The sequence below is a fragment of the Pelmatolapia mariae genome, linkage group LG18 (genome assembly GCF_036321145.2).
Source record: "Pelmatolapia mariae isolate MD_Pm_ZW linkage group LG18, Pm_UMD_F_2, whole genome shotgun sequence".
Taxonomy (NCBI): Eukaryota; Metazoa; Chordata; class Actinopteri; order Cichliformes; family Cichlidae; genus Pelmatolapia; species Pelmatolapia mariae.
In genome coordinates, this window is record NC_086243.1 from 16,502,393 (window position 1) to 16,529,874 (window position 27,482).

General features: G+C 41.2%; 1 protein-coding gene across 3 annotated transcripts; it reads right to left on the bottom strand.

Annotated features, from left to right (window-relative positions):
• Positions 1-27,289, bottom strand: kif1ab (kinesin family member 1Ab). 3 transcript variants are annotated; one of them, XM_063462340.2, is made up of 48 exons: positions 26,934-27,289; positions 25,649-25,823; positions 21,930-22,003; positions 21,501-21,680; positions 21,312-21,380; positions 19,503-19,681; positions 19,304-19,415; positions 18,941-19,018; positions 17,266-17,331; positions 17,158-17,175; positions 16,994-17,072; positions 16,823-16,901; positions 16,344-16,486; positions 14,856-14,986; positions 14,580-14,659; positions 13,657-13,732; positions 13,474-13,553; positions 13,273-13,379; positions 13,107-13,190; positions 12,792-12,972; positions 12,632-12,704; positions 12,436-12,526; positions 12,199-12,347; positions 11,585-11,763; positions 11,266-11,403; positions 11,064-11,182; positions 10,863-10,948; positions 10,598-10,733; positions 10,276-10,459; positions 9,858-9,948; positions 9,586-9,704; positions 9,445-9,500; positions 9,055-9,163; positions 8,869-8,935; positions 8,684-8,768; positions 8,480-8,585; positions 8,335-8,358; positions 8,085-8,199; positions 7,872-8,005; positions 7,519-7,580; positions 7,268-7,413; positions 5,958-6,146; positions 5,759-5,830; positions 4,981-5,090; positions 4,241-4,384; positions 3,917-4,109; positions 3,692-3,810; positions 1-3,436 (listed from the first exon to the last, which is right to left on the bottom strand). In XM_063462340.2, exons 2-48 carry the CDS (start codon positions 25,752-25,754, stop codon positions 3,379-3,381), a joined length of 5,076 nt encoding a protein of 1,691 aa, XP_063318410.1. In that variant the 5' UTR covers positions 25,755-25,823; positions 26,934-27,289; the 3' UTR covers positions 1-3,378. The 3 variants fall into 3 exon arrangements, with proteins under 3 accessions (XP_063318410.1, XP_063318408.1, XP_063318409.1); XM_063462338.2 differs by having other exon boundaries at positions 14,856-15,055; XM_063462339.2 differs by having other exon boundaries at positions 4,241-4,360; positions 14,856-15,055; positions 26,934-27,287.
• Positions 27,290-27,482: the final 193 nt, after the last annotated feature.

The following is a 27,482-nucleotide window of genomic DNA, read 5'->3' on the forward strand; positions in this document are numbered from 1 at the left end:
TGTTTTTCAACACATTTATTTATTTGCTTGATTCTTTTTTTTGACAACTTTGTTATGTGTCCACAGACATGAGAAAGAACTCCAGAACACTCAAAAGATAAACGTGAGCACTGAGTTTAAGACTTTATCACAGGCTGCGACCTGTTTCTGCTTCTGTCAAGCAACTCCAAGCAAGAGCACAGACTTGGGGTCACGTACCCAGTCCAGGATGACCGTCTCACTCACACTGAGCCGAGAGGTCCGAAACTGCTTCCTGATCCGCACTCTGTACTCTGCAGTGACACTTAACCAAGCAGCAGGTCAATTATTCTTATTCATCATGGTATACAGAGTAAAAGAGAGTTAATATCATCTGTGTAATGAGATCCAAACAGAGAAATCTCCATTTATATACAAGACAAGAGCCAAGAGGAAGGTTTCCAGTAAATCATTACAGGGATCATGGATGACATACTTTACAAGCAGCACTTTCAGGAGTGGAAAGCTGTTGTCATTAGCAAGCGGTAAGGCAGGAAAGAGGGGACAGCGGAAGATAAGTGGACCTGCATGCTTTGATCCAGAGTTGTGACAGGTAAAACAGCCAAAGGAAAAGAAAAACAAAACAATCGACTCATGTACCGTTCAACAATCACTGGCAGGCACACTAAAACTACCTCACAAAGTGTTTCTGACACTCTTCAACTGTTAGGGTTGGAAGCCTTGAAAGCCATGTGCCAGTGTTTGTGTATCGACTACCTTGACGTATATATATATATTTTTTTAAGTCCTCTAGATTTTCTAAATGCTTAATACAAAAATCATATTAAATAAAGATGCTTTGTGCGTAAGTGCATTAATTTTCAAGAACATAATTTATGCTTTGATATTTTACAAATAAAACTTTCCATTTGTCTTCTGTACCAGCAGACATGTTCTACCCAACACATTCAACAATAAATAAACTCAATTAACTCTTTGCTTACAGACAAAGTAACATAAAAAACCCAAAGTGGCAAAAAAAAAACAACCCATAATAAAACTGTAATAAAATGCTAAATTTAACTAGTCAGATTTTCCACAAACTTGTACATGATTTTGGCTGTGTTGCTCAACAAGTTGGCTGGCCTGTGGCACACAAAGTCCTAAATTCTGCTTACAGAGTGTAGAAAACTGATCATTAGCATTTAAATGGAAATGAGACAGGCAGACCGGCTGGCTGACCAGGCCTGTGTTGAATGCATTATATGCCTACTCGGTAAATTTGACCCAATGTTGTCACTCTTGCATAACAAGATAAAGATGTTTTAGATTTCAAAGCAACATTATCGATAGATTTTTTTAAAGACCTACAAACCATTCCTTGTCATGACAACATCAAGTTAGTCATGCTTTACCGATGTCCGACACAAGCGTCAGGCTGTCAAATACCGAGCAGCTACGGTACAAAAGCTGGCAGGGAGACTGCTGTCAAAGGCAACATTTACAGTCTGTTACAGGCAATAACTATATGCTATAGAGGATCATTGATAATATTCACTCTCTAAAACATTGATATACATAATGAAAATTAAAAAAACAAAGATTAATAGCATTTACTATAACTTTACATAAAAGCTAATCATGAATGCATGTGAGTAACTTTATTTAGCATTAATGCTAAAGACAAGGATCAAGGAGGGAAAGAAAAGAGAGGTGAAGAAAGGGAGGCACTATCTGGTGCTAGGACAACGCTCTCGTCCACTTGAAGCAACCGCCCTAAAAAGACTGAAGGTCCACGGTCGATTATAACTTTGTCCTTTCTATTGAGCTACAAGAGGAGTCTTCACAAGTCAGCTTATCGAACGGAGCAACTCTGCTGATCCATAAAAATAAAAATGACAACCACACACAGTACAGTTGTCCTCCCAATTAGATCAAATCTGGTGCGACTCATTGGTTAAAAGAATAGTGTAACCTTTTGGGAAATTCACCTTTTTTGCCAGAATTGTGGATTTATTGTGTGAAAACTGATTAACTCAAGCAACAAAATCACCTACTAGCACTTCTAAAGCTCACTAATTTGCGTTTTACTCCATGATGCTTGCAGCTCTTTATGCAAGATTTAGTCACGCATTAAACGAGTCCTATTTAGTTCGCTTCAGACGTGCTATTTTCCCTTTTTTGTTAATGGCCACAGCCAAGCTTTCTGTTTCCTACATTTTTGCCAAGCTAGGCTAAAAAAATCTGCTGGCTTCAGGATCATAAGTGCGCTTTTTGTCTTCTCATCTCAGTCTCAGCATGAAAAGTATTTTCCCAAAGTGTCAAACTATTCATTTAAAATCCCACTAAAATAAAATAAAATAAAAAAAAAACTATCTTTGCACACAAATGCACAGTAAGTGAAACGATTACAAAAAGCAAAAGAACGCTTTGGTTAAAATAACAGAGTAAATGGTACAAGACATTAACTCAATAAAGTGCCATGCAACAAAACTGTCAGTGGTCCTGTCACAATAAAATACAGTGCAGAGAGCTTCAACAGCAACATTAAACATTTTCCTTCAGGGTTATACCTGCAAGGGGTTATGTAGAAAAAACAATATAAATAATAATAGAGAAAGGATGAAGCACATATCAATAACAAGGCGAGCACACGTGTTATCTCTCCTGATCGTGCCGTCCTAATCTAGCAAACAATCTCGTGTTTTCATAGAACCAGATCTTAAAAAAAGACACAGAAACAACAGCTTGGATCCCTCCTCATGCTACTTCAAGGTTAAAATGATGAGCAACAGCAATGATGAATCTCTCCTATCTGAAACCTCTTCAGTGAAACAAATACTCTATGCTGCAGAGCACCAAGCCAATGTACATTATTATGTACATTATATGTATGGAGGATGGATATGGAGCTATCATCGCTGCACTTAACACACCTACACAGAGAAAACATCCAATAAGATGTTTTTACCCCTCCCCTCACTTGATGCCGTTAATGGTTGATGTTCAATGTCTGCTTCACAGCTGAGACTTATGTCTTTACTGGAAACTGGCAGCCTCACAGATGACACATCTACAGGAAACATGAAAACTAATCTGAACTAGTCCCAGCGCCCAGCAGAGGTAAGTTATGTAACGGGTTTTGGGTGGTTAGATTTTCTTAGGAATTCTTCTAAAGGTCGGAAGGGAGCACACCATGCAGGGTTAGTGTGGTGGTGACGGCAAAAAATGCTTTTGTCGGCTTTGTGGATGAGCGAGTGAGTGACATTTGGGACTGGGGCGGTCATCACATAGAGGGATATTTAAATGGTTCTATGTGTAAGTCTGCTATATGGTCTATGCTCGATTAAGCAGGATGTTGAGCTGAGCTTTTAGATTGTATTGTTTTGTTCGCTGTTTTTCGCCAGGCCCCTTCAACTCTCACATCCGCTGAGCCGATGGGTACGACTGGACCGACTTTCTTCTGGAGAGCTTTGACCTGACAGAAGGAGAGTAAGAATATGTTAGGCAGGAAAGATAAATAAAGGGAAAAAATAGCATTTTATACATCTAATAAGCAATATAATAATAGGTTTCATTTTTAGGGGATAACTGATCATTTCCTGAAAAAAACAGAATAATTAAAATGTCAAAACTTTGTGTGGGTGTTTGGAGGTGGACAAAATATAAACTCTGGGTCTCTTTTCACTCATAGTAAACTATTTGTATGCTTTACAGATTCTCCACCACTCACCTGATGGTGCCTGCTAACAGAGGGTTAAAAGCATACAGCCAGTCATGCATCTCTTTGTCATTGGCTGCCTGCAGCAGAATCCCACGATGCTCGGTGCACACAGCAAACGTGTTGGGAGTCTGAAGACAGCAAATACTCCGGGGTTACTAAACCTCATTCAAATTTATCAGTTAAATGGTCATATGTCTTTTTTGCAGTGAGTTTCACGACTGAAGTGAAGCGTACCCGCAGTAACGTCTGTTTGTCTTCACTGTATTCCACCTTTGCAGATGACAGGTTGATGATGGCTCTCTCGACGCTGTCCCTCTCGCTGCGGTAGAGGTACACATAGGGCCGGCGCACCACCACGAAACGCCTCACCCAGCCGCTGGTGTGAGGCTCCAGGAAGTGCAAATAGCCCTTCTTTGACACAATAGGGCTGCGTATGTTGAAAGAAATACAAAATGAATAACTGGCCTATGATTTGAATACTAAGGAAAATAATCCAGAGGATCTCCTAACATGTGATTGCAGCTGGTGGTGCATTAAACATATGGAGTGGGATCTGACCTGACACGAATCTCCTGTATGTCGGGAACAAAGGTGCATCCTCTGAGGACTTTCTTTCTGTCCACGGGGCTGTACGGATCTAGGTCCGGTGTGGATGCTCCAGAACTGGGATCAGTGTGTCTAGACAACGCAAACATGTTCACACTGCATCAAAAAGGGAGTAACGGTCAAGACACAAAAGAAAACATTTCAGGCCCCTTTTCTTAGTTCTGAATTAAAACACATTTGCAATGTGTAACAAAACAACAAGGTGTATCTCTGTAAGCAGGTTACTTCCTATGAAAATCTACAGGGTGGCTTTGGTGCACTTTTCTGACAGTTGTGAATGAATTACAAAGCTGAACTTCAAAAAATTTCCCCTCCCTGAAAAAAACTTAACCTAAAGAGCAGTCGAACAGGTGTACCTAACAAAGTGGCCAGTGTGTGTACATACCTTCTTCTGAATTCTAATTATTACAGTACAGTAATTATTTTGCATAGTTATTCTAAATGTTGTGACTGTTGAAAAAACAGAAAAAAAGTCTTCTGTGGTGTTTTCATCACCTGCCATTCATAATCTGAGAGCCTACACTGAACAAACTGAGGACATGAATGTTTCTAAATCTTTAAAGAAAAAAAAAATTCTGCACATTATAGAAAATACTACAGCATTTTGCTTTTACTGATACTACCTGGCCCCACATGAGACTTACTGTTCACTGAACAAAGCACCAAAAAGCGAAATGACGTTTTTTCCTCACCTAATGTCATAATGTCCCTCCACCAGTGAGGGGCAGGTCGAAGACGGGGTGAGCGTGCTCAGTGTAGAAGAGGATGACTCCCTCATCAGAGACGCAGACATCTCAGAAAGCTAAAACGCACACATGTGCACGCACGCACACACAGAAACCAGAACAACAGCAAGGACACGCAAGACAAGAAGAGAGACAAACACAGACAAAACAATCCAGCAAACAATTAAGCACAAACGACACAGACATGCATTCAGAGAACAGCTTGATCAGTTTGTCATCTTCTAGCAATGTACTACAGAACCAGCACTGTGGTACAAATCCTCGGTATGTCTAAGAGCCCCTCGCTGATGTTAAAGAGGACATGCAGGAGAGTTATTAAGTAAGTGGAAGCCTCACAGTGTCTAAGAAAAAGGGACAGTGAGGGGTGAGGAAAGTAGGAGGGGATGCATGGTGTAAAAGAGTAATCAGTAGACCTGAGTCAGTACTGAAAGAAATGGTTGTCATATTAGGCATGTTTTATCCAGCAACTATCTCTGAGTAATGTTTAAGCCAGGTTAAACATTACATCTGGTTATAGAGACAGAGGAGAAGTGAAAAGTATGAAATTCTTTGCAACAAGGAAGAGTGAAGTGTTTAAAAAAACATGAAAGAATGATGAACAGATGTAGCAGAGGGAGTGACTGGAAATAAGGACTGCGGGGCTTAAATATTTAGTGAAGGCTGTAAACATTAGGTTCAGAAGGACTAAAGGACTGGGTTATAGAGGGCCTAGGCTGGGGCTCACCTTGCTCTCACTGGCACTGCTGCTCACCTGGCTGTACTCCCTGTTGAAGGTGTGCATCAGCAGACGCAGACACTGGAAAGCGAAAAATATTTTATTTTTTTAACAGCATGAAGCTGAATGAAGCTGTGTGTAAAAATAGAAAGAAAAAAATCTCTAATAAACTGAGGTGTAAAATAGAGATGAGGGGAGCAGCAGTCACCTTAGCAGCCAGCTCCCTCTGCCTCTGGTTGGGGCTGTCGGGGGCGGGGCTGCTGCTGGGGCTGTGGCTGAGGACGGGACTCTTTGCAAAGTCGATGATGTCGCCATTCTTGTAGAGTGCATCCTGTCCAGCATGCAAAGTCGCCTCCAGCTTCTCCCTCAGCAGCAAATAGTGCCTGGTCTTTTCCACCTTTAGAAGAAAGCAAGAGAATTTCACTTGAAAGACAAAGTCCAAGAGTTTATTTAGCACATGTCAAGTAGGCAGTCGTTTCACTAATCTTCAGGAATAGTTCTCCAGGCTTCTTGAAGGATATTCAAAGCTCTTCTTTGGATGTTGGCTGGCTCTTGTTCCGTTGTCAAGATGATCCCCTTCAATAATATTGAGGTCTGGGATCTATCCTGTGCTGAATGATGAAGCTGTTGCCAATCAGATGGTATTGCATGGTGGATGAAAATCTGATGGTGCTTCTCTGAGTTCATAAGTCCATCAGTTAACAAGACCTCCAACACCACTGGATGAGATTCAGCACCAAACACTGACAGAGCCTCCACTGTGTTTTACAGATGGCTGTAGACACTCAGTGTTGTCCCTCTCTCCTGATCTCCTGCACACATTTTGACGGCAACTTGAACCACAAATGTCTAATCTGGATTCATCACTCTATGAGATCTGTTACAAGATTTCCCTTCCTTAAGAATGGTTTTGTTGGATTTTTTCATATTTCATAAGGGCATGACTTTCTGACTTTCGCTGTTCATCTGCTGTAGATAGTTTTTATGCCTGACATTTCTTTTTTTTTTTGTCCTCCACATGTCCAGTTTCCTCAAATTTTTTTACGGGCACACTGCACAAAACCCCAAGTTTTACTGTGGCCCCCTGGAATTCATCTTATTGATGCAAAATACAACTTCATACCTGTGAAACCATGTTATCTTTGGGATTTTTCTTGCTATCAACTAAAGAGATGGGAACAAATGATGTGCTTCTGTTACAGGCTGCTAGTAACAAAATGCCTAAAGACATAAATATTATAATTATTTCTTTCCTAAGTTGTCTAATATATGTAAACGCTGGTTTATCACTTGGGTTAGTTGCTTTTTATGCTTGAATGATTCATAGTTCAGGGTTAAGAGTCTTAAAAAACAAAACAAAAAAACCCCACTCCAGTCACAATGATGAGGTACCAGGACTGGACTGATAAAGAGTGCAAAAGCATCCAATGTCCAAAGAAAAACCTAAGATATAAGAGACTATTATGATGTAAGCACTGTAAAAATAAACTATAATGTAATTCCAATAATTCCACTGACCTCCTGCAGTAAGCTAAGTTTCTCCAGCTCCCACTGGTGGTCGAGGATGAGGCTGTCACTGCGGGGCCTCCATCCAGCCAGGTTCTCCTCGCCTCTCACGTAAGCCACCGAGGTGTCCAGCACGCGCCTGCGACGACGCTGCATGCCTGACGAAGGGGAACAGAAGTGCCCAGCATTTAGAACGACAAAGGACAAACAAACGTTTTTGTCATTTTCATTTATTATTGATTTTTATTTTAATTCTGCTTCACCTGGACTTCCGTTGTCAGCCACGTGGCAGAGAGTGATTTCATAGACTCCAGTGACACGGTTACTGAGGAGAGAAAGCAGAGCAGATTGTCGTAAACTCTCAAACTCTGAAGCATGCATCAACCTAGAACTTTGATCTGAAATGGTGCCAAACCAGTGAAACTACATGATAAATGTGTACAATCACAGCCTCCCAACTTTCTATTAAAAAATAGAAAGTTTTCATTAAGTCACAGAAAATATCCTTTTTTTTTTTTAAAGCTGTACAGTGGGCCGGATTGGAGTCTTGGCCAGGCCATTTCTGGCCCCCCATCCTTATGTTTGACAGCCCTAGTTAAAATCCTTAATCCAGTACCTCTCAGAGGGCCGGAGGCAGCCGGTGCTGAAGAGGTTTCTGATGGAGCGGGATGCCGGCAGCTTTGTGTCACGGGAGTAAAACACCATACAGAAGTCTTTGGTGATAACTGTCGGCTGAGTACAGTTCTCCATCTAGCCCAAATATACAAAACATTAATAAAGTAAAAAAAAAAATTAAATTTTGCAGAACAATGCACGAACACTCTCCCACCTCTAGATAAGTAGAGAGGGTGATGTAGATCTTCTCCCCATAGGGTGTGACTCTGTTCAGAAGCAGAGAGTTGTGCATGGAGCTGTCCCATGCGGCCTCGAATCGGTAGAAAGTTCTACAGAGAGGAAAAACAGCATCTATCATTCTTTTGTGAAGTTTATGGTGGAAAAAAGTCTTTCATTGCATGAAAAGCTTAAGGAACAAATGCACCATGTTGTTTTTAAGAAACAAAGATGGAAAAAGATGGTACCTGTGATCAACTCCCAGAGAGACACTGCGATTAGCAAAGAGAAATAAGGTGAGTTATAAACTTTTCTCTCCAGCTTTCAACAGTTTAAACTCAGCAAACAAAGAGAAAAATGCTTTGAAGAAAGACTAGAAAAACAAATTCCTACTTCTCATCATGTTTTGGCCAGACGTATCCAGAGGTCAGGATGTTGAGGGAAAGGATGTTGGGGTCTATGATGGTCTCATCAGCCTCGGGCGTGTTTCGAATACGACCTGCGGGCAAACCATTGACAATGAGACTGGTCATTTTTTTGATTTTTGAGCTCTTCCTGCAAAAATCTGACAAACGTGGCCATATATATCATACTCACCAATAACGAGCTCCTTCACTTCTTTCCACTCAATATCATTTCCTGTTTCGTGAGCAATTGTGACTCTGATCCTTCTCTGAATGCCCTGTGGAGTCGCAAGAAGATGAGGAGCGGATTTAGTATCTCAGTGGTTAAAATGAAGAACTTAGTCAGCACTGTGACAGCAGAGGTAAACACGGTCAGACCTGATGTAAAAGGAACGTCCCATGGCAGGGCATCCCACCTCTGTGGTCAACAACAGCCGGGATATAACTGGAGGCAGAGGGATAATACATTTTTAAACATGTATTATAACATTATAACAAGTGAGATGCATGTGTTTGCTTTCCCTTTTACATATTTAAGCAGCAACAGAAACAGACAGGACTCACTCTCCGTTAGCTTCCAGCTCGCAGATCTCAAAGAAGACCATGAGATCGTATTTGGCGTGACAGGGTCCCGCAGTGGAGCGAGTCAGAGTGTTGAGCTTGGTGGCAGGCACTGGATGAATGAAGAGGATGCAGATTCATTCATTTATTGCTAAGAATATTAAATCAAGCACACACGGAAATCATTGATAGATGATTGAATTAAATAATTATCTCATTAAAATGGAAACAGGCAGAATCAGAGGAGCCTGCAGAGCACTCGTTCATTCATTCATTTATTCATTCATTTATTAATTTCCCCTTTTTTTGATAATTAGATTAATGTGTAGGAGTTAGATTGTGGTGGCTATTGTTAATACATAATAAAATACATCATGAAATGTCATTGCTAACCTGGTTTGGATAACGGCATTACCCGAGGGAACTGCCTCCTGGAAGGTCTCAGTGGGCTGAAAAAAACCCCAACATGAAACTGTGAGAAAAACTTTTTTCCATCAAATTATCTCAAGTCACCCAGTCAGATTTCTTCCTGACCTGATTAAATCTTTGCAGAGTGGAGGGAACGGCTGTTTCTGATAGTGTCCAAACACCTCAAAGACGATGGGCTGAGTCTTGATGTACTCCGTGAAGGACTTGGTCACCTCCACTGTGATCTATCACAGGCAGAGAGAAAAATACTCAAATGAACCCTTGAGAAAGCTGTTTGTACAAATGGACTGCTAACATAATGTGTCAAATAACAAGAGGAAGTGAACAGTAACGGCAATCAGTTGTCTTTGTTAATATAAGCGTTTAATGCTGCTTACATTTTGGACATGGTAGAAGCCCAGGGGCGGCCCTCTGCCGGTGTTTTTCAGCGGCTCAGTAGAGAAAGCTTCGTCATGACGGTGGATGAAGCTGAAAACAGTGAGGTCATTTCATCAGCTGACCTGCCTTTTTGTTTTTCCTACACATTATATCACCCAAAGCATCTGGCTAACAACAGCACAGATTATTTCAGCTTCTCAAATTACAAAGACTTTAATCCGTAAATTAGAAAATACATTAAGTTTGATTAGAGTTTAACCTCTAAATCATGTGACCTGTAAGGTAAAATTTGTCAAATCTTTGTATCTAATTGCATAAAGACAAAAGAGAGAACTAGGAGAGCCATTCAGCGAGAACTGTTAAATGAAATTCCCATCAGGTATACGATGTTACTCCAGGAACTTTGCTTTAACTTACTTGAACTGGCAGAAGATGTCGGCGTACTCTGCAGAGATGCTCGAGGCCTGTAAGACGGTAACTCTGAAGGTGAAAGTGCTGCCGATCTTGAGGTGGGACAGTGCTTTCTCTGGAGACAGGTCCAGAGGAAGATCCAGACCCAGACCTAAACTCTTTACTGGGCTTGGAGGAGCATCCAGTGTGGCTGCATGGCACAGAAGAAGCAGAGACTCAGAAACGCATTGACATTTTGACATTAGATGTGCCAGCTAGGAAATATATTTCCGTTCATGAGGTATTTCTAGTAAGACCACCATGTCCCTGTCGTCGACCCTCCCCTCACCTGCACAGGTGTTGTTGTTAACTTCATCTGCAGAGATTCCAGTCTCAGCATTTTGTCCTTCTCCCTCCACAATTCGCAGCTCTTCCTGCGAGGTGTTGGAGTGCGACAGACTTGCGGGACACGACTCAGTCTGAAACTAAAAAGAACATAAAATCATCAGCTTTTGCCTCTTTTTACAATCACTAGAATTTCTTTTTTCAGGCTCCAAATTTCCACTTTAATCTGCCAAGAAGGAATCAGCTGCACAACACCAGCCCAGACGTACCTTCTCAAACTGTTTGTCTTCAAAGGAGATCTTGGCGGTGCCTGACTGCCTCACGCCAGAGCCGTAATCAGGCGCCTCCTCATCAGCTAAATAGAGACACAACAGCACAAACCACGCTTATAATTAACAAGCATTTCCAAAAACACAAAACAGCACAAGAGGACATGTGTGCAGCATCTGACAGCTAATTTTTATTTGTACCTGAGATGGCCTGCACTGCCACTCTAAGGAAGCCTTTCACCTCTCCTTTCTCGCTTACAATGGCCACACGATGTACCAGAGGGACCGGATACAGCAGGTTACTCAGATACACAAAAGCCCTGAGGAGGAGGGAAAGTGGTGATGGGTTTGTGGGCGTCCTCACTGTGCAGTAAAAGAACTTAAATCTGTGAATGTTACTGACCTGCCGACCAGACGGAACCAGGGGAAGCGGTCGTAGAAGGGGTCGCCTCCTGTCAGGGCGTGGTCACAGTCCTCCACGGCGCTGCTGGGCAGCTCTGCAGCACGATCATACATTTCTCTCATCAGGTCCAGCCTCTGTCTACAAGGGCCAGGAGAAAACAACAGGTCAGTATGTGCTGACATGGAGACATGTGTATCAACTGTCAGCTACTTTGACCAGTGCTTTGAATTAAAAGAACTGCACTGTTTTCTACAGGGATGAACGTTAAATTGTGACCATGAAACGAGCTTCAAGCCAGACTCTCAAAACCTCTGAGTACCTCAGTTTTTCCAGAGTCCAGTAATGTGTGGCTCCGTTCTTTTGATCTTGCACTTCGACGGCCACTATCGTCCGAGGGAACGGTCGCCTCTCTCTCTCTTTAGCCTCACTGGGAGGCAGCAGGTCAGGGGGCAGCGGAGAATAGAGAGTGTCTGTCAAGAGGACAAACTGGAACTGCACCTGTGAAGAAAACACAAGATTGCATCATAATTTAGACTAGAACAGCAGCTCACAGTTATTTGAGTAATCCAAAAAGAAAATGAGAAAATGAACAGCTGAGAAATTGCAGTATTTTTCTAAATACTTTAACTGGATATATGACATCTGTCAAAGACCTAAATCCTTCATGTGCCTTTTTTATTAGTTAAAAATAAATAACTAATAATAACAACATGCACAGTAATGTCAGTGTCAATGAGTACAAGACACATATTTAAAGTCAGGGAAATAATATAAGATTCGAGTCCAGCAATCGAGATTTTCAGACATCATAGAGCAACGACCTGCATTTTTTTTTGTTTACAAGAAAATTAACACAATGTGCAATGAAACATAGCACAAAAAATATCATTGCACTGCCAAAGCACATATCTTACAACAATAATAACATCTAACCTTCTTCTTCAGCTCCACGCTGATAGCATTGGCCTCTTTGAGGAAGATGGCGTTGCCCCAGAGCAGATCCCTGAGGGACGTGAACTGATAGAAACGCCACTTTCTGAAAGCCCACAGCGCCAGCTCGGTCTCACGCTTCGTCCACGGCACTGGAGGGTACACGAGAACTTGATGTGAATAAAATGAAAGTCTGATGCCAAAACTAAAAGAAAAAAAAAATTAAAGTGATAGTATCACCTTCCTCTTCAGGCTCCTCCTCTTCCTCAGGTGACTCCAGGTACCGAGAGTCCACCTGTTTCTGAAGGGCCTCCAGTTTACTCTCATAGTCCTGAAAGAAAACATGCAGTACAGACCAAGAGGAGGTGCGGATTTACATTACACCTAGAACTGATTAGTCATTTTTATGATCGATGGCGATCTCGCGAGCACCCACCAGCCGCTGTTGTTCCAGCAGGTTGCTGGCTTCCTCTCGTTCTTTGCGGTACTGATCCTCAAGCTCCTGAAGCCTGCAACATTTCATTTTCGTCAGCACCAAAGAACTTTCCCAAAACATATATTCATATCATTAAAACAACTCATGTGACCACACCCACCTCTGCTCCATCTCCTGCTTCATGTCAATGCCTTGTTTCTCCAACAGCTCTCGCTGAGCAAAGGCCCAGTCGACGGGCTCCACGGGTGTCTCGGCGCACGGCGTCCTCTCCCGCTCCAGACGAGCCTGCTCGGGGTCGTTGAAGCGAAACACGTGGCTTTTGCCCATGATGATGCGATTTCCTTAAAAATGCAGCAGGAAGCATGAAAGTTGAAACATCTGACTCAAGCATTAAAAATTACACCGCTGCTTAAATAGACACATATTTCAGGACTCGCCAAATTTATTAGTAAATCAAAGACAATCTAATACTTACCAGACCTCAGGACAATGGGGGAGGTCACTCTCTTGCCATTGACATAAGTCTCTGCTCCCTCACACGGCTCAAGAATGACGCATCCTGTTGCAGAAAAGCGTTAAATGTACGTGTGACTGAAAAGAAAGATCTTTATAGCAGATTTGTTTACAGGGAGAGACTTTACCTTCTCCCTGAGGGCCAGTGGTGCTGCTGAAGGTGCAGTGTTCATCCTTGATAAAATGGCCACTAAGAACAATGTCTTGGCGAGTTTTGGCATTTTCACGGCCAACCCTGAAGGAAGATTAAAAAAATATATCTAAATTACTAAAAACTGCACAGTATCCGGATGGATTTCATGTCAAATTGAACTTAAAGAACTCTTTACTTGGTGATGCCGTCTTTGATGTAATAGAGCAGACACTCAGACATCAGTGGGTCCTCGTTGAGGTTCACCAGATGAGGCGTCTGAAAGAGAAATATGTTTCAGTGTTTGTGTGAGTTTGGTCTGATCGTTCAAGAGGTTGAGGAGTTGTTTGGCCGATGCGTGGCACAGACTGAGGACCTGTACCTTTTTGGGGGAGAAGACGCCGACTGTGCCTCCATCTTCTCTCATGGCAACGCCCATCTCAGCCAACAGTGCCTCTCTACAGAGTTAATCAGAGTTGGAGTCAATCCATGAACTCAGATGGAAATTTACAATAATGCTAATTTTTTTTATTTCATTAAACTGACAGTCTATCCATGCAATGCATAACATTTTGTGTTCCTTATACAAACTGTATAAAATCTCACACTTTTCATGTGCTTCTTTGTTTTTGTAATCAATGAGTTCCATAATTTGGGTAGGAACTTTAGGTAAAAGCATATCATGTCAAGTCTGTAGTCCTCTGTAAAACAATCTGAATTATGTTTGATAATGCTATACAAACAAATTTGACTTGTATAACCCTTCAGGAACGATGTCAATACAGCCTTAATGTTGGAACTATTTTTCAGTTGTGAGGAAGGACGTTTGGATCACTTGACGGTGAGAGAAATTCATCCTCAGAAGATATGAACAGGAAATTTCACTAAAAGCTTTCAGAGATGTCAATCTCACGGTGTAATAATTAATTTTGCTGTTGTCATATGGCCAAAAACATTGTGAATTTCTACTGAAAATTCCGCAATGTATAATAAAAAAGAAATTTAGGCAATTTGATTTGGTAGATATTTACATGAGATGCATTCCCGACACAACAACCTGTACTGCCTCCTGGTATCAAAACAGAGATCTTTTGCTCATTAGGCAAATGTGTAATTTACTACACTCATACTCACTGCCGTAACATGTCCATGAAATAAGTCCAATCAAAAATGGACAATTGATTTTTTACTTGTAGGTGCACTGCCTTGAAAAGCCAGGCAGACACTCAAATGTTAAATTTAATGATAATTTCAGGTGGTTTTGCATTCACGGAGTATCAAACAGGATAAAGAGCTTGGACAAACCTCTCCATACGGATGGCCTCAGTACGGCGCAGTTTCTCTTCCCATGTCTCATTGAGCTCTGCGATGATTTTCTCGGTTTCCTGTTGGTGATGGAGAAACAGCCTGCTCTCAAAATGGAAGTATTACCTCTGCTCATTCTCGTATTCATCAAGGAGTCTTCCCACCAAACGCCTAAGCCCCTCTCCTCCCTTCATTCCCACTCACACAACCCGGATCCATTTTTGCTTCGGTGAACTTTTTCTATTTATGCATCGTCATCCCCTTTTTTTTTCCTACCTTGAGCCTTTCAATGGCTTCCTCACTGGCCGGGCTAAAGATGCGATCGTGGAGGTTGCTGATGGAGCCGGCTCGACTGGATAGGGCTGAGAGCGAGGGTGAGGGGCTCATTCCCGTCATGGCGTGGGTCACTGTGGAGAGATCACCCCTTTGATTGACAGCCTGGCGATTATTCACAAAGTTCTTGTAATCGCACAGGTCTGCCAGAAAGAGAGGCGTTGCATGGAAGAAAGCAAGGAAGGAAGGAAGGAAGGTAGGAGCAGACGCGAGGTATTCAAGGAAAGACATCAGGGATTGAGAGGACCACGCAGGGATACGGATTTAAAAGGAAAAAAAATTAAAATAAGGGAACAACAGGGAGGGTAACAAAAAAAGAAGAGAAAGCTCAAATAATGGATCAAAGAAGCAGACGTATTTGCTTTCCAAAGCCATCGCAGACGGAGAAAAAAAGAGCAACTCAAACTGACACAGCATACAATGTCAGAGACTGAATGCTAAATACCAGAGGGATTTTTTTTTTCTGACACTGAACTGCACACAAACACACGCAACAAGCTCGCAAGCAAGCATGGTTAGGACAAAGTGTACTAAAAATAATAATAGATAATCACTACAATGCATGAGGACCGAAGACAGAGTGTTGTTTTTTTATTTTCGTGAAAGAAGAACTGATGTTTTTAAGTTGTTTAGCACAGCGTTTGTAGCAAAGATCCCGGCGGTGCAGGCCTCTAAGCACCTGACTCACAGCATCGAATGCAGCAGCTCCACACACAGAGGACCAGACTGCAAAACACAATCTAAAATGGCATCCTCTCAGTCAGTCCTTTCTTCCATGGTCACTAATCTTGTTAAATAACAGCAAGATTCAAGACAACCCTGAATCTGACAGTTTCCGCTGTTCTCCTATCGGCATCTCTTAAACAAAGCATCACTGTGGGGTCACATACTTTTGTGGCTAAAGGTATTTCGAGGTTTGGGGAGTAAAGGAAATATGTAACACCATGGAAATCTGACTGAATGGAAAAAAGAAAGGAGGCCATTTTTTTTCTTATAAAAAAAGCCAATGGATTACAGCTTTAACAAGATTTAACTACAAAGATAATTTTAGTTGTTCTGTAAAGTTCATTTTATTTTTTTTAATCAATTAGTGCATCGTCTGACTCCATGTACACTCTCTCAGGATTGTTAGTTTGGTCTCTGGTGTGGTGGAGGAGGAAAGTCGGCTCGGGATTCATTTCTTTTTAGCTGCAAAGCGCAGGCTTGCTACAGTTATACACACATTTCAAACCAGTGATGACAGGACCAGTGCAGCGATACGCTGATAGGACAGAGGAGAGAAGAGACTGTGTGAGAGTGGCGCTCACATCCCAAGTTAATCCTCTGTCTTCAATGTACTGAGAGAAAAAACATAACCTGCACAAAAGCTCTTAAGCAGCAACTTCCTGTGCACGTGTGTGTCACGTGTGCGTGAGCTGCTATGACACTCACTCTCGATGATGTCGCCCAGGCCCTGTGCATACAACAGGTCTTTGAGACGAGCCACCTCCTCTTTCAGCTCACGCACCAGGCGGTTGTTGGGGTCCTCGTTGATCACGGCGTTGCAGCGGATCTGTTTGGCACGATCGGCGTACCTAAAAGGTGGTCAATAAGTTATCATTCCTCAGCCTCTCTGTACTGAATAACAGTGAGCAGATAATATGAAATACAAGTGAGGATGGTGTCTCACAGCTGGTTGAACAGAAAAATACGTTTGTGAAGTGTCCATTAATGGTTTTACCCGACAGAGCTACATGAACTCCACTTTTCTGCAGATGTATGCAGAGTTTAAAATCTAATCTAATCAGCACTTCTATTCATTTGCTTGACCCTGCAGTATGACAGTGTGACTTTAGCTTTAAAATGCATTTACAGTAAAAAATGTCAAATTTAATGATCCGAAAAACAGAGCTTTAATATATTTTCCTTACCGGAGGGTACTCAGGGTTTCATCATAGTTAATATCAGCAGGGCTAAGGGCAGCCACCATGGCTGTGCGAGAGTTTCCTCCTAAAACAGATACACAAATATATTTCATTAATTAACACAGAAAATCTTTTTCTTATGCTAAAACCTCTTTTTTTCTGGTTGCATTTGCATACCTAAGTTCTCCCTCAGCAGCCATGTGAGCACCGAGTCTCTGTAGGGAATGAAACTCTCCACCTTCTTCTTTTTCTTGTTCTATCAACAAAGGAATCACAATAATATTTGAAGTTTACCCTAAAAAAAGATGCTCCATATACCCTGCGTGCTGCTGTATACTAACCTTGTTTGGTGCAGAGTCCTAAGATGAGAAGAAGAAACAACAGCATTTGTAATTGAAACACACAAAATAGGAGATTTTAGATTTTTAGCAAAGTGTAAAAGTTCATACCAGTTCAGCCAGAGCAGAAATCACTTTTCCCAGAGTGGTCAGGGATTTGTTGATATTTGCTCCTTCCTGCAAACACACACACACAAAATAGAAATCAGCCATTTCATGTATTTTTCCATCTAATCATGAGTACATTTTAGACATATTACTTCAAATTAACACTAAAACCACCAAAGGGGTCCTTTTTACTCTCTTGGCATTTTAAAAGTCATGTAACTCAAAAGAAGATGAAATTAATTGGGGCGTTCAATCATTTATACCTGGAACCAATGATGGAGTAAATTTGACCCCTAAATGAAATCAATGTAAAATGCTGCACTAAACAATAGCAACAGGCTTGGGTGTATAGCGACACATATTGTTTATACTATTTTTTTATATAAATGCTGCTATAACATGAGCTAGCTAGATAAGGTTGAGAGATGAGTATATAGAAGACTCCAATTGAAGTTGGCAAATTGTTGCAGGGTGGAGAGGCTCAGGATGGGATTTCTGAGTCGGGGAAGAATGCGGCTGAACCCATTACGGACACATGGAGAACGGGGCACAAAGAACCACCGCTAATCCGAGTAGAGAGTTCAGAGTAAGAAACAAGATGCAGGTCCGGGAAAGCAAAAAAGGCAGATGACTTTTCACTGTTATTGAGGTGATTTATGCAGATATTCTGAACTTTTTTCTCATTAAGCACTGCCGTTAGCTGCTATTAGCCTCTGTTAGCCTTTATTAGCTTCTGTTAGCCTCTATTAGCCTCCGTTAGCTGGCATTAGTGAAACTTTACTTGAAGTTGACCTAACATTGTTGGACACGGACATCTAACAAATAAACTCTCATATGATGTGAGAATGTAATCAAACTGTTTATCAGTGTCAAAGTGTGAACAAGCCAGTTTGAGGCTTGAGGTGAGGAGGAAGAAGATGAGGCGGAAACGATGGAGGTGAGAATGCAGTGGAGAAGAAAGAGAAAGGCATACTGAGATGATGACATGTACATAATTTGAAAGTGCTAGTTGTGATCTTTAAATTAAAAGCAACTTACAAGGCGTAACAGATATGTAGCCAATCTATAGTTACGTACATAACACACAATTAAGTGAAACAGCGACATCTATCTCAGCCACTGTATTCAAGATGGAGGGGCAACATGGCCGTGTCCAAAATCAGCGCCCGCTGCTATGTATTTTTAATTCTAAGTTTATGAAAATGGATCAATTTGTTGAAAGATGTAATTAGGTACCAATCAGTGCATATTTATGAGTACAACTTTACATTGTAAAGTTAAATTATAACTTTAAATTATGTTTCTTATTTTGTTGTAGAAAACTGTGGAGTCTGTTTTAAAATATAGGCAATGAGCTTTTCAATCTGTTTTTTACTTTCCTTCTTTATCCTTGTGTATTTATTCATTTTTTACTTTTCCATGATCATTTTCTTCCACAATGTTTACATTTTTGGTGTGTTACTTATTTTATATTATAATAAATATATTTTAACCTTACAATCTGTAAAGAAATACTCAAAATCATTTGTAAAACCATTAAACCGCCTGAAAGGGAATATTAAATACTTATTTTGTCAAATTTTACAAATATTTAGAGAAATTAGATGAAAATGAACAACTTCTTCAAGAAAAGACTTGTTTGCCATTGCATAGCACTGAAACAGCAACATCATCTCACCTTCAGCCTTGTTCCTTTAGCTCCAGTTGAGTCTGCTCTCTCGCTGCCAGCCAAGTCAACCAAACTGATCTTGCTGACCTAGGAAGACAATAATTTTTTTTTTTTTTTCAAAATAATTCACCCTCTCTGAAAAGGACTAAATATCCACCGCAGCAAACAATCCACCCAGAGCTGAAAAGGAGAGCTGGCAGTAAAGCGTGGTTTATCAGTCAATACAGAAACACATTCAACAGATAGCAGCACCGCATACACAGGCCATAAAAGGTCATAAAATCATTTCTGCCTCAACTCTCCTTATTGATTTGTTTGTGGTCAGAAGCATGGAAAAATAAAATCTTCGTTTGTGGGTGATTTGCACCGGACCTTCTCTGACGTGTTGTCCGTCTCCATGTCGTGTTTCTTCTGAGTGAAGATAATGTTGAAGACGGCATGGGAGCGGCTGCTTGTCTCGTTCATGTTGGTAGCAGCCACAGTCCTGAAAAAAACAAAAATACATGCTCATGGGCTTTTAAAAATAACAATTATCAAATCTAAACAACTGATCTTAAATTTAACACTTTACCTGGCCTTGTTTCCAGAATCCATCAGGTCCTGGATGTCATTGTAGGAGGTGACAGCTAGCTTTGATAGATCTTCAACATAGGGTCCCATCAGCGGGTGCTCTCTGACACGCAGGTTTCCTTTGTTTTTGGGATTCAGCAGGTCACGCACACGCTCACAGTAGATCTCCATGTAACTCACCTGCAGGGAGAAGAGAAGGCAGTCATAAAAGATGTTTAATGACTAATTAATTAGTTATAATAAGTGACTTGCTGCTCCCGGAACAATAAAAGATTAAAAATGAATGAATTAGCTTCTGATCATAGCTGGACTGGCCATCGGGCATACCGATGGTGATTTTTCGTTTTTATGGGCCGATGGGGTTTTTTTCTTCGTTTTTTTCCGTAACGGTATAAACACTGAAAGGCGGTGGATTGGCCAGATGAAGGGAGATGTGTAAAAATAACTCAGTTGTTTGGTGATGGCTATTGCGGCACTTCTACAGATTCAGTAACATTAGCAAGTGGTGGAGGCCAGCAGATGCAACACGCTGGCAGGTGGATGACGGAAAGGCAGGAGGAGCAGAGACCCGAGGCGGTGAACTGAACTTCAGGTAAGAAGTTATGACCTGCAGTCTATCTGGGTCAGATATAAACCAAGTTTAGGTGGAGTTTATTTTCGTTATGCTGACTTTTTACAGTCAGTTACAATAACTCGTTTCTATACTGCTGGGCGCGTGCTATGATATTATTGATGTTGAACTTGTTTTATCTTATTTATAAGGTTAGTTATTAGAGTTTCCAACCATCCCGTAAAAAACGGAATCGTCTCGTATACAGAGAAAATATCGCGGAACACAGTTTTTCCCATATTTCAGCTACATTGAAAAAGACACAAAGCTGGAGTTATTCTGTGTCTTTGCTGCATAGCTGCCTCTTCTCCTCTCATTCTCTCCCCCTCCCTTTCCTGTTTCTACTTCAATCATGAAACTGATCAGTGATCAGCTGATCGGCTTTTCTCTCTTGTTTGTTTATCGCTCTGAATCTTACAACAAACGTTTTCATCTGATGTAAAATGTATAGAAATCCATTACTGTACATAGTATTTTTTTAGGGTCCCATCATAATTTCTTCAGAAGTAGCTAAGTACTGTTTATGATGCCAGCATTTTCCCACATTTTCTAGATACTGTACCAGTACTGTGTGTAAAATGCCATCAAAAAGTCAATTAAGTTTTTCTTTCTCATCTGTCTTTCTATCTCCTTTCACTTTTTAAAGGTTGCCATGTTAGAAAAAATATTTTGCCCTGCCATGGTGTTTATTGATGTGGCAAATGAATGGTTTATGAAAATATATCTAAATCTGTCATCAGTAATCAGTAATGATCATGTCTCACCTCTAGTCTTCTCTGTCTTAATTTCAGGTTTTCACCATGTGTTGTAGATAGTTTAGGAGGTAAACTCGACCAAGCAGTCTACTTTCGGGTACTGTTTAGAATATCAGAATAGGGAGGATGGTTGTAGATTTAAGTTTATTAGATTGATACATATATACCAACAAGACAGTGTACATCACTGTGACAACAGCGTTTGTTTTCATTCAAAGGCTTTATGGTTTTACCTATAATACCTGGTGGGCCGGTCTCTAGTCAAAATGCCCGGGCCGATTTTTTGTCCCAGTCCAGCCCTGCTTCTGACTATCTGATACAACAACACGATTCCAATATAACCTGGTTCTGTTTCACATGTTTCAGCCAAACTACCTGAAAAAAGTTCTTTAAATGCAAACAGGAAAGCCTGCCAAAAGGTATATCAGAGTTTAGCATGACTCACCTCCACTGAGTAGGACATGCTGTTGTCATTATTGCTGTCATTGATCTTGGTGAAAAGGTCCTCGCACAGCTAGAAAACAAAATGCCACTGTCACTTTACAACTTAAGGACTTCAAACTGCTTTGTTGGAGTCAAATCAGCACAAAATTGCCTTTCATTAAACTGTATTTAAAACTGCTTCCTGCTTTACCAGAGGAATGATTCCCTGCTGGTCTTTTTCCTGTCGGCCCATCATGGTGTAGCTTTTGCCTGCACCTGTCTGCCCGTATGCAAATATACACACATTGTAGCCTTCAAAGGCGTGGAGCAGCATCTCCTCTCCGATGTCTCTGTACACCTGCATCTGGGATGCATAGTTGACGTCCTCAGGCTGCAGACATGGAGATAGCGGAGTGATAACGAAGGGGGGGGAGAGAGAGACTGAAAATTAGCATTTTTTTAATAGCATGAATATTCATTATTCTAACACACATTAAATATCAAACAGTGTGCTGCAGGCAAAAAAAAAAAGAAAGAAAAGAAAAGTTAGAGCGATTAGTCACTGGGGACTTGTTTAAGAGCAGATCCTTCTATTTTCTAATGCAGATGTATTTCCTTTGATGAAAGCTGTAAGACTCACCGTGGTGTGTGACCAGTAGGAAAAGTCAAAGTTGAAGCTCTTGTTTTCTTTCGGCTGTTTTGGATTCAGGATTGCTAAAAAGATCAAAACAGATCAGTTAGAAGCATCGAAAGGGGAGTTGCTTTGATAGGCTGAATGTTCTTCATTCGGTCTTCCTTATCTGGCTTTTTAGTTTACATACAGTAAGCCAGAAGGAAACTGAAAAATTTCATATCTGCTATGAATCTATATCAGTATTTTATCACACAGTCTTTGTGACCGGTTAATTTTGTCGCATACCCACACTCTATATGCATGCTGCGTTTAAATGCTCGTGGGTTTGCTTTGATTTTCTTCTTTTCTTTATTTTTATGATTATTTTCACCCAGAGCAGTGTGTCCAATAATGATCCATACTAATGTTTGTGTGTGTGTGTGTGTGTGTGTGTGTGTGTGTGTGTGTGTGTGTGTGTGTGTGTGTGTGTGTGTGTGTGTGTTTCCCCCACAGTTAGTTCAAGTCCTGCCTTATCATTTGTATTATTTACTGGTCTTTTTTATGCATATTTCACGGATAATTACAATCCAGTTCTTATTATAAATAAAAGTTTTGTTTAAAACCTTCATTTTACATTAATATGCATACTCACTGGCCATTTTATTAGAAACACGTGTTTAGCTGTTCATTAATGCAAATATCTAATCACTCAATCACATGGCAGCAACTCAATACATTTATGTCTGTAGACAAGATGACCTGCTGCAGTTCAAATTGAGTATCAGAATTGGGAAGAAAGTTTATTTAGGTGACTTTGAATGTGGCGTGGTTGTTGGTAGACAGGCTGGTGCGAGTATTTCAGAAACTGCTGATCTCCTGGGATTTTCCCACACAATCGTCCCCAGGTTTACAAAGAATGGCCCAGAACACAGAAAACATTCAGTGAATGGCAAGGGTCAAAGAGGAAAATGGCCAGACTGCTTCGAGCTGATAGGAAGGCAACAGTAACTCAAATAAAAGCTTGTCACAACCAAGGTATGCAGAAGAGCATTTCTGAATGGAAGGTTAGATGGGGAACCTTGAAGCAGATGGGCTGCAAAAGCAGATGACCGCACTGGTTTCCATATCTGTCAGCTTAACAGAAAACTGAGCGCACCAAAATGGGACAATTTTTACCATTAAGGGTTGGAAAAACATTTCCTGGTCTGATGAGTCTCAATATCCGCTGTCACATTCTGATGGTAGGGTCAGAATTTGACATCAACAACATGAAAGCATGGATACACCTGACTCAGGTTGCTGGAGATATAAAGTTGTGGGGGATATTTTCTTGGCACACTTTGTGCCCGTGTCAACAGGGACCAAAATTCCTGAGAAATGTTTCCAGCAGTTTGCTGAATATATGCCACAGGCCATTAAGGCAGTTCTGACAACAACTTGGTACTAGTAAAGTGTCCTGTACCTAATAAAGTGTCCAGTAAGCATATTCTTTCTATCACTTTGAATTATATTTACCAAAAAACACAAAAAATGAGAACATTCTGGATCAGATAAGATTTACAGTTCTGCTCAATAGCAGCTTTTGTAATTATACACCACAGCTCTCTTTTCTGAGGAGAAGCAGCTGCTCTTCTGGCTGCAAATTAAATAAACCGCATCACCCCTTGTGGACGAGTTCAATAAAGCAGCAGCGTCAGTGAAGCAGTCCTGTTAAGAGGAAAGAAAGCTCTTAGCACTCGATACATGTGAAGTTACCGAGCTGAAGTAATGCAAGCCTGAATCTTCTGGCTTTTAATGAGGTCATTAAAAACAGGCACAGCAGGCTGACATACCCCTGCTCTCTCCTGCACCCTTACATCAGCTGACCTCGGGTCTGGACTCGACCAGAACAACGGGCCCTTGTTGGTCCATGCAGCTCGTATGATGAGAGAAGAGAGCCGTGGCTGTCGCTACGTCCTACACACACTGACGGGTTTCAGGCCTGACTGAAGCTTTTGTTTCCTTCTCGAGCTGCCAAAATGCTGCATGCCTCCCTGCCCGCTGTTATATCGCCGCAGGACAACGCAGCCCGCGAGACGAGGTGAAACACTAAAAATGCTTCAAAGTGGGTCACAGAAATGAGACCAAAACAGCATCAGAGGATCACTTTAAACACAACTCAGACTTTCAATGAAGCACCTCAGACGCAACCTCGTAATCACTGAATCGAATTGCTGTAATTATTCACATAAACACATGTCATATGCTCCGTCTGTTTTAAAAATAGAGTGCTATATAATCAGTGTACTGTAAAATTAAGAAGCTAAGAACAGCCTTATCCTACTGGCCAATTAAAAATGAATATTCAATATTCTTCTTGTTATTAATTATGCCTACATTTACATAAAGCCTTTTATTCTGAAGCACAAACAGAATAAAAATGCTCCATAAACACCTCATACAAACTAGTCAGAATTGCTGAATGCTTTTTTTAATCTCTTATATTAAGGGATTTTTGTTTTAGAGATTGCAGCATTTTTCCAAGTATTCTGTTTATATTTTGTCCTGGAAAATTACACAACTTGACTTAAAGTTGGTGGTTATACAGTATAGAGCTTTCAGTCGACTGATCTTTAAGACAAAACACATGTAAATATTCTGCAATTAATAATAATTTGTCTTTTTTTCCACAAAAAAGGCCACTTGCCTTTCTTAAAAACAAACACACTTATTATTCCTCAATGAAAAGCTAAGATGGCATTCTTCTTTAATGATTAAATGCACATCATAGTGCTCCTCTGGTGCTTTTCAGTCTAAGTGAACCACAGGTTTAAGTCTCCACCTCATACTGTATATCTACACCTACACCTGAGGGCTTTGATTTTTTTTTTTTTAAAGGACTATAAAAGTTAATTAATCAAAATGTCAATGATGAAATGAATAATTAAGTAATTGAGGTAAACTTCAATTAAAGCAGTGCTATTGGGTCAACATATTCAGTGTTAGATCCTCAGTAAATTGGGTCTTTAATGCTTTTACCTATTTTTTTGGTCATACATATACTCTTACATGGCTGGATGCTCGTGTGGATACAGTTTCAAATAAAGAGCACCACAGCTGAGAGTTTTTTTTACTCTTGGCTCTGTATGATGTCATTGAAAGGGGATAGTCTAAATTTGGTCATCACAGGCTGTTAGCAAAGATAATTTATCCACTTGCTGTTCCAACCTTTCATTTGCGAGGGGCAGCCAATCAGAAGAAAGCTGGGTTAAAAGGGAGGGTGGACTTAACCCTCCGAGATCTACATCATCATTGGTGATGAGTCAAGCGCGCACCCAACCCTAATTCTGTATTTTGGAGAAAAGAAAAATGACTCTTCTGGAACAAATGTGAATAGTTTTGGATGGCTGTCAGTTTTTTTTTTTACTTGATCGCCAAGACTGGGGAGAACACACACAGACAAACAAATTATATATTCATAGAGTTAGGGTTATGATGACTCAGACCTCACAGTCTGGCTTTAAAGCAAATGAGCTAAAATGTGTAGTTTCAGAAAGCAGATAAACTGACACCTAGTGTAAGATAAATAAGGATTATTTTTAACCTTGAAATGTGTAAATCTACTTTATAGGTTTGCATAATAACTACATTTTAAGCACCTCTCTCAGTTGAAAGGCATAATTAAACTCTCAAACATTAAAGTCAAGCTGACTCTAAATCTTCACTGAAAATTCTCGGCGATACCAGCTGAACTCTCGTATACTCACTCGTGGTGTTCCCAGACATCTGAATGATGCACTTGCTCTCCTTCCCGATCTCTCTGGAGTTGAAGGGTCGGACCCTCACCGCTACCTTCACGGAAGCCCCCGCCATGTTGCAGGTTTACGTGTGAGTGAGCAGAAGAGCTGGAGATCCCCGTGGCTACCAGTGCGCACCTGGCACCTGCACAGGTAGACAATGACAGAGGAGTTCATTAGCAGTGACAGCACATATGTCACCATAAATCATTAAGACTCCATATTATAGACTTTAATCCAGGAATTAAACATCTTTTAACATATCTTTTAATATTTCTGATTTGTTTTTTGTTTTTTTGTCATTTTGTTTTGTTTTTTTAATAATGGTGATGCAGCTTTCTTAGCCACAAACAGCTGAGACATACACATGACACCATTTTCCATTTTTAGGCCCTGAATCACAGTCAGTTTGTCTTCAGGCAGAAACACCCAGTTCCTACTGACTAAATGGCTGGGCCAACATTTGGCAGGATGATCATCAGCGTCTCTGCATTTCTACAGTAAAATGGCTGCTTATTCCCTGCCAGCAACACCGCCATGGATGAAGGCCTGACTGCTTCAAACCAATGAAAATAATGCACAACCCTGAAATATGAGGCGCTTCTCACTGCGTCTTCCAAAATAAGCTCGATATTCCATTTTTTTTTTCTTCCTAACCCCTACAATATGTTTTCCTTAGTTAATGAGCTAATTTACAATCATTTATAAACGTATCATTGCTTCCAGACAGCACACCGCACATCCACCGTCACATCCAAGCCTCAGTCGATTAAAAAGGGGGCAAATCTTGCTTAACATCCAAACAATAAGCCATTATTGATACGTTATAAATTTGAGGATGAGAAGAATTTTAACCGATGACATTTCCTGGATATTTCCTAAGCCATGTAAATAATGTCTCCTCCATCTTGCTGTTCCTGCCGCACCTCGACGACAGGCCGCGTAAACATACACAGCTCAGACACCAATTCATCCCAGACTGCGTCAGAAAGGAGGTCAGCACACATTATTACAGCTTACATGACAGTCCCAGCCTTTATCAGCGCCTTTGCTCGTCCAATTCACTCAGTAAGATGGCAGATTTGTGTTTTTTTGACAGTTTTATTTTTTTTAAACACAGAATCATACCCCAAACACCCTGACGCAGCGTCTCTTAAGCGCACAAAAGCCTCGAAATGACCAACACGCAAAAATACCCTGTCCTCACCGAGGCGTGACACCCATTATTGCCCTGAAGAAACATGCCGTGTCTTACCTCAGCAACTCAGACTCGACAGCCGCAAATGGTGAATCCCCCTTCCCATTCAAAACAGCGGCAGGATCCTCTGGTGCCTCCTCCGATTCTCCTCTGCAGCTCGTATTTTGGTCCTTCGCTCTATCCTTTGGTTAGCCTACAGCATCATTTCCCCTCACGCACCCATACATGGAGAATCCGCCGTGCCTCAGCTTCAGCAGCGGTGCGTCAGTTAGAAAAGAGTGGGAGACTTGGAGTGGTGTGGAGGGAGGAGCGGGGTGCCGCACGGATAAACAGGAGGATGGGTGCGGGATGCTCCGACGGCCGGCCGTCAGTCTGTCCGTCAGGCAGTCTGAAAGCAGGGAAAATGGCGGTGCAGCTGTGCCAGGGATGCTGGGAGGCGGTGATGACATCAGCTTCAGCATCATCAGCGGCGGGCGGCCACGAGGCAAAGCGATGCAGCACAGGAGGAGAGGAGAGGAGAGGAGATGGACCACAGCAGAGCTCAGAGACACAAATATGACTGACAAAGCGTGAGTCTGGAGGTTTGGAGAGACACAAATCAGACAC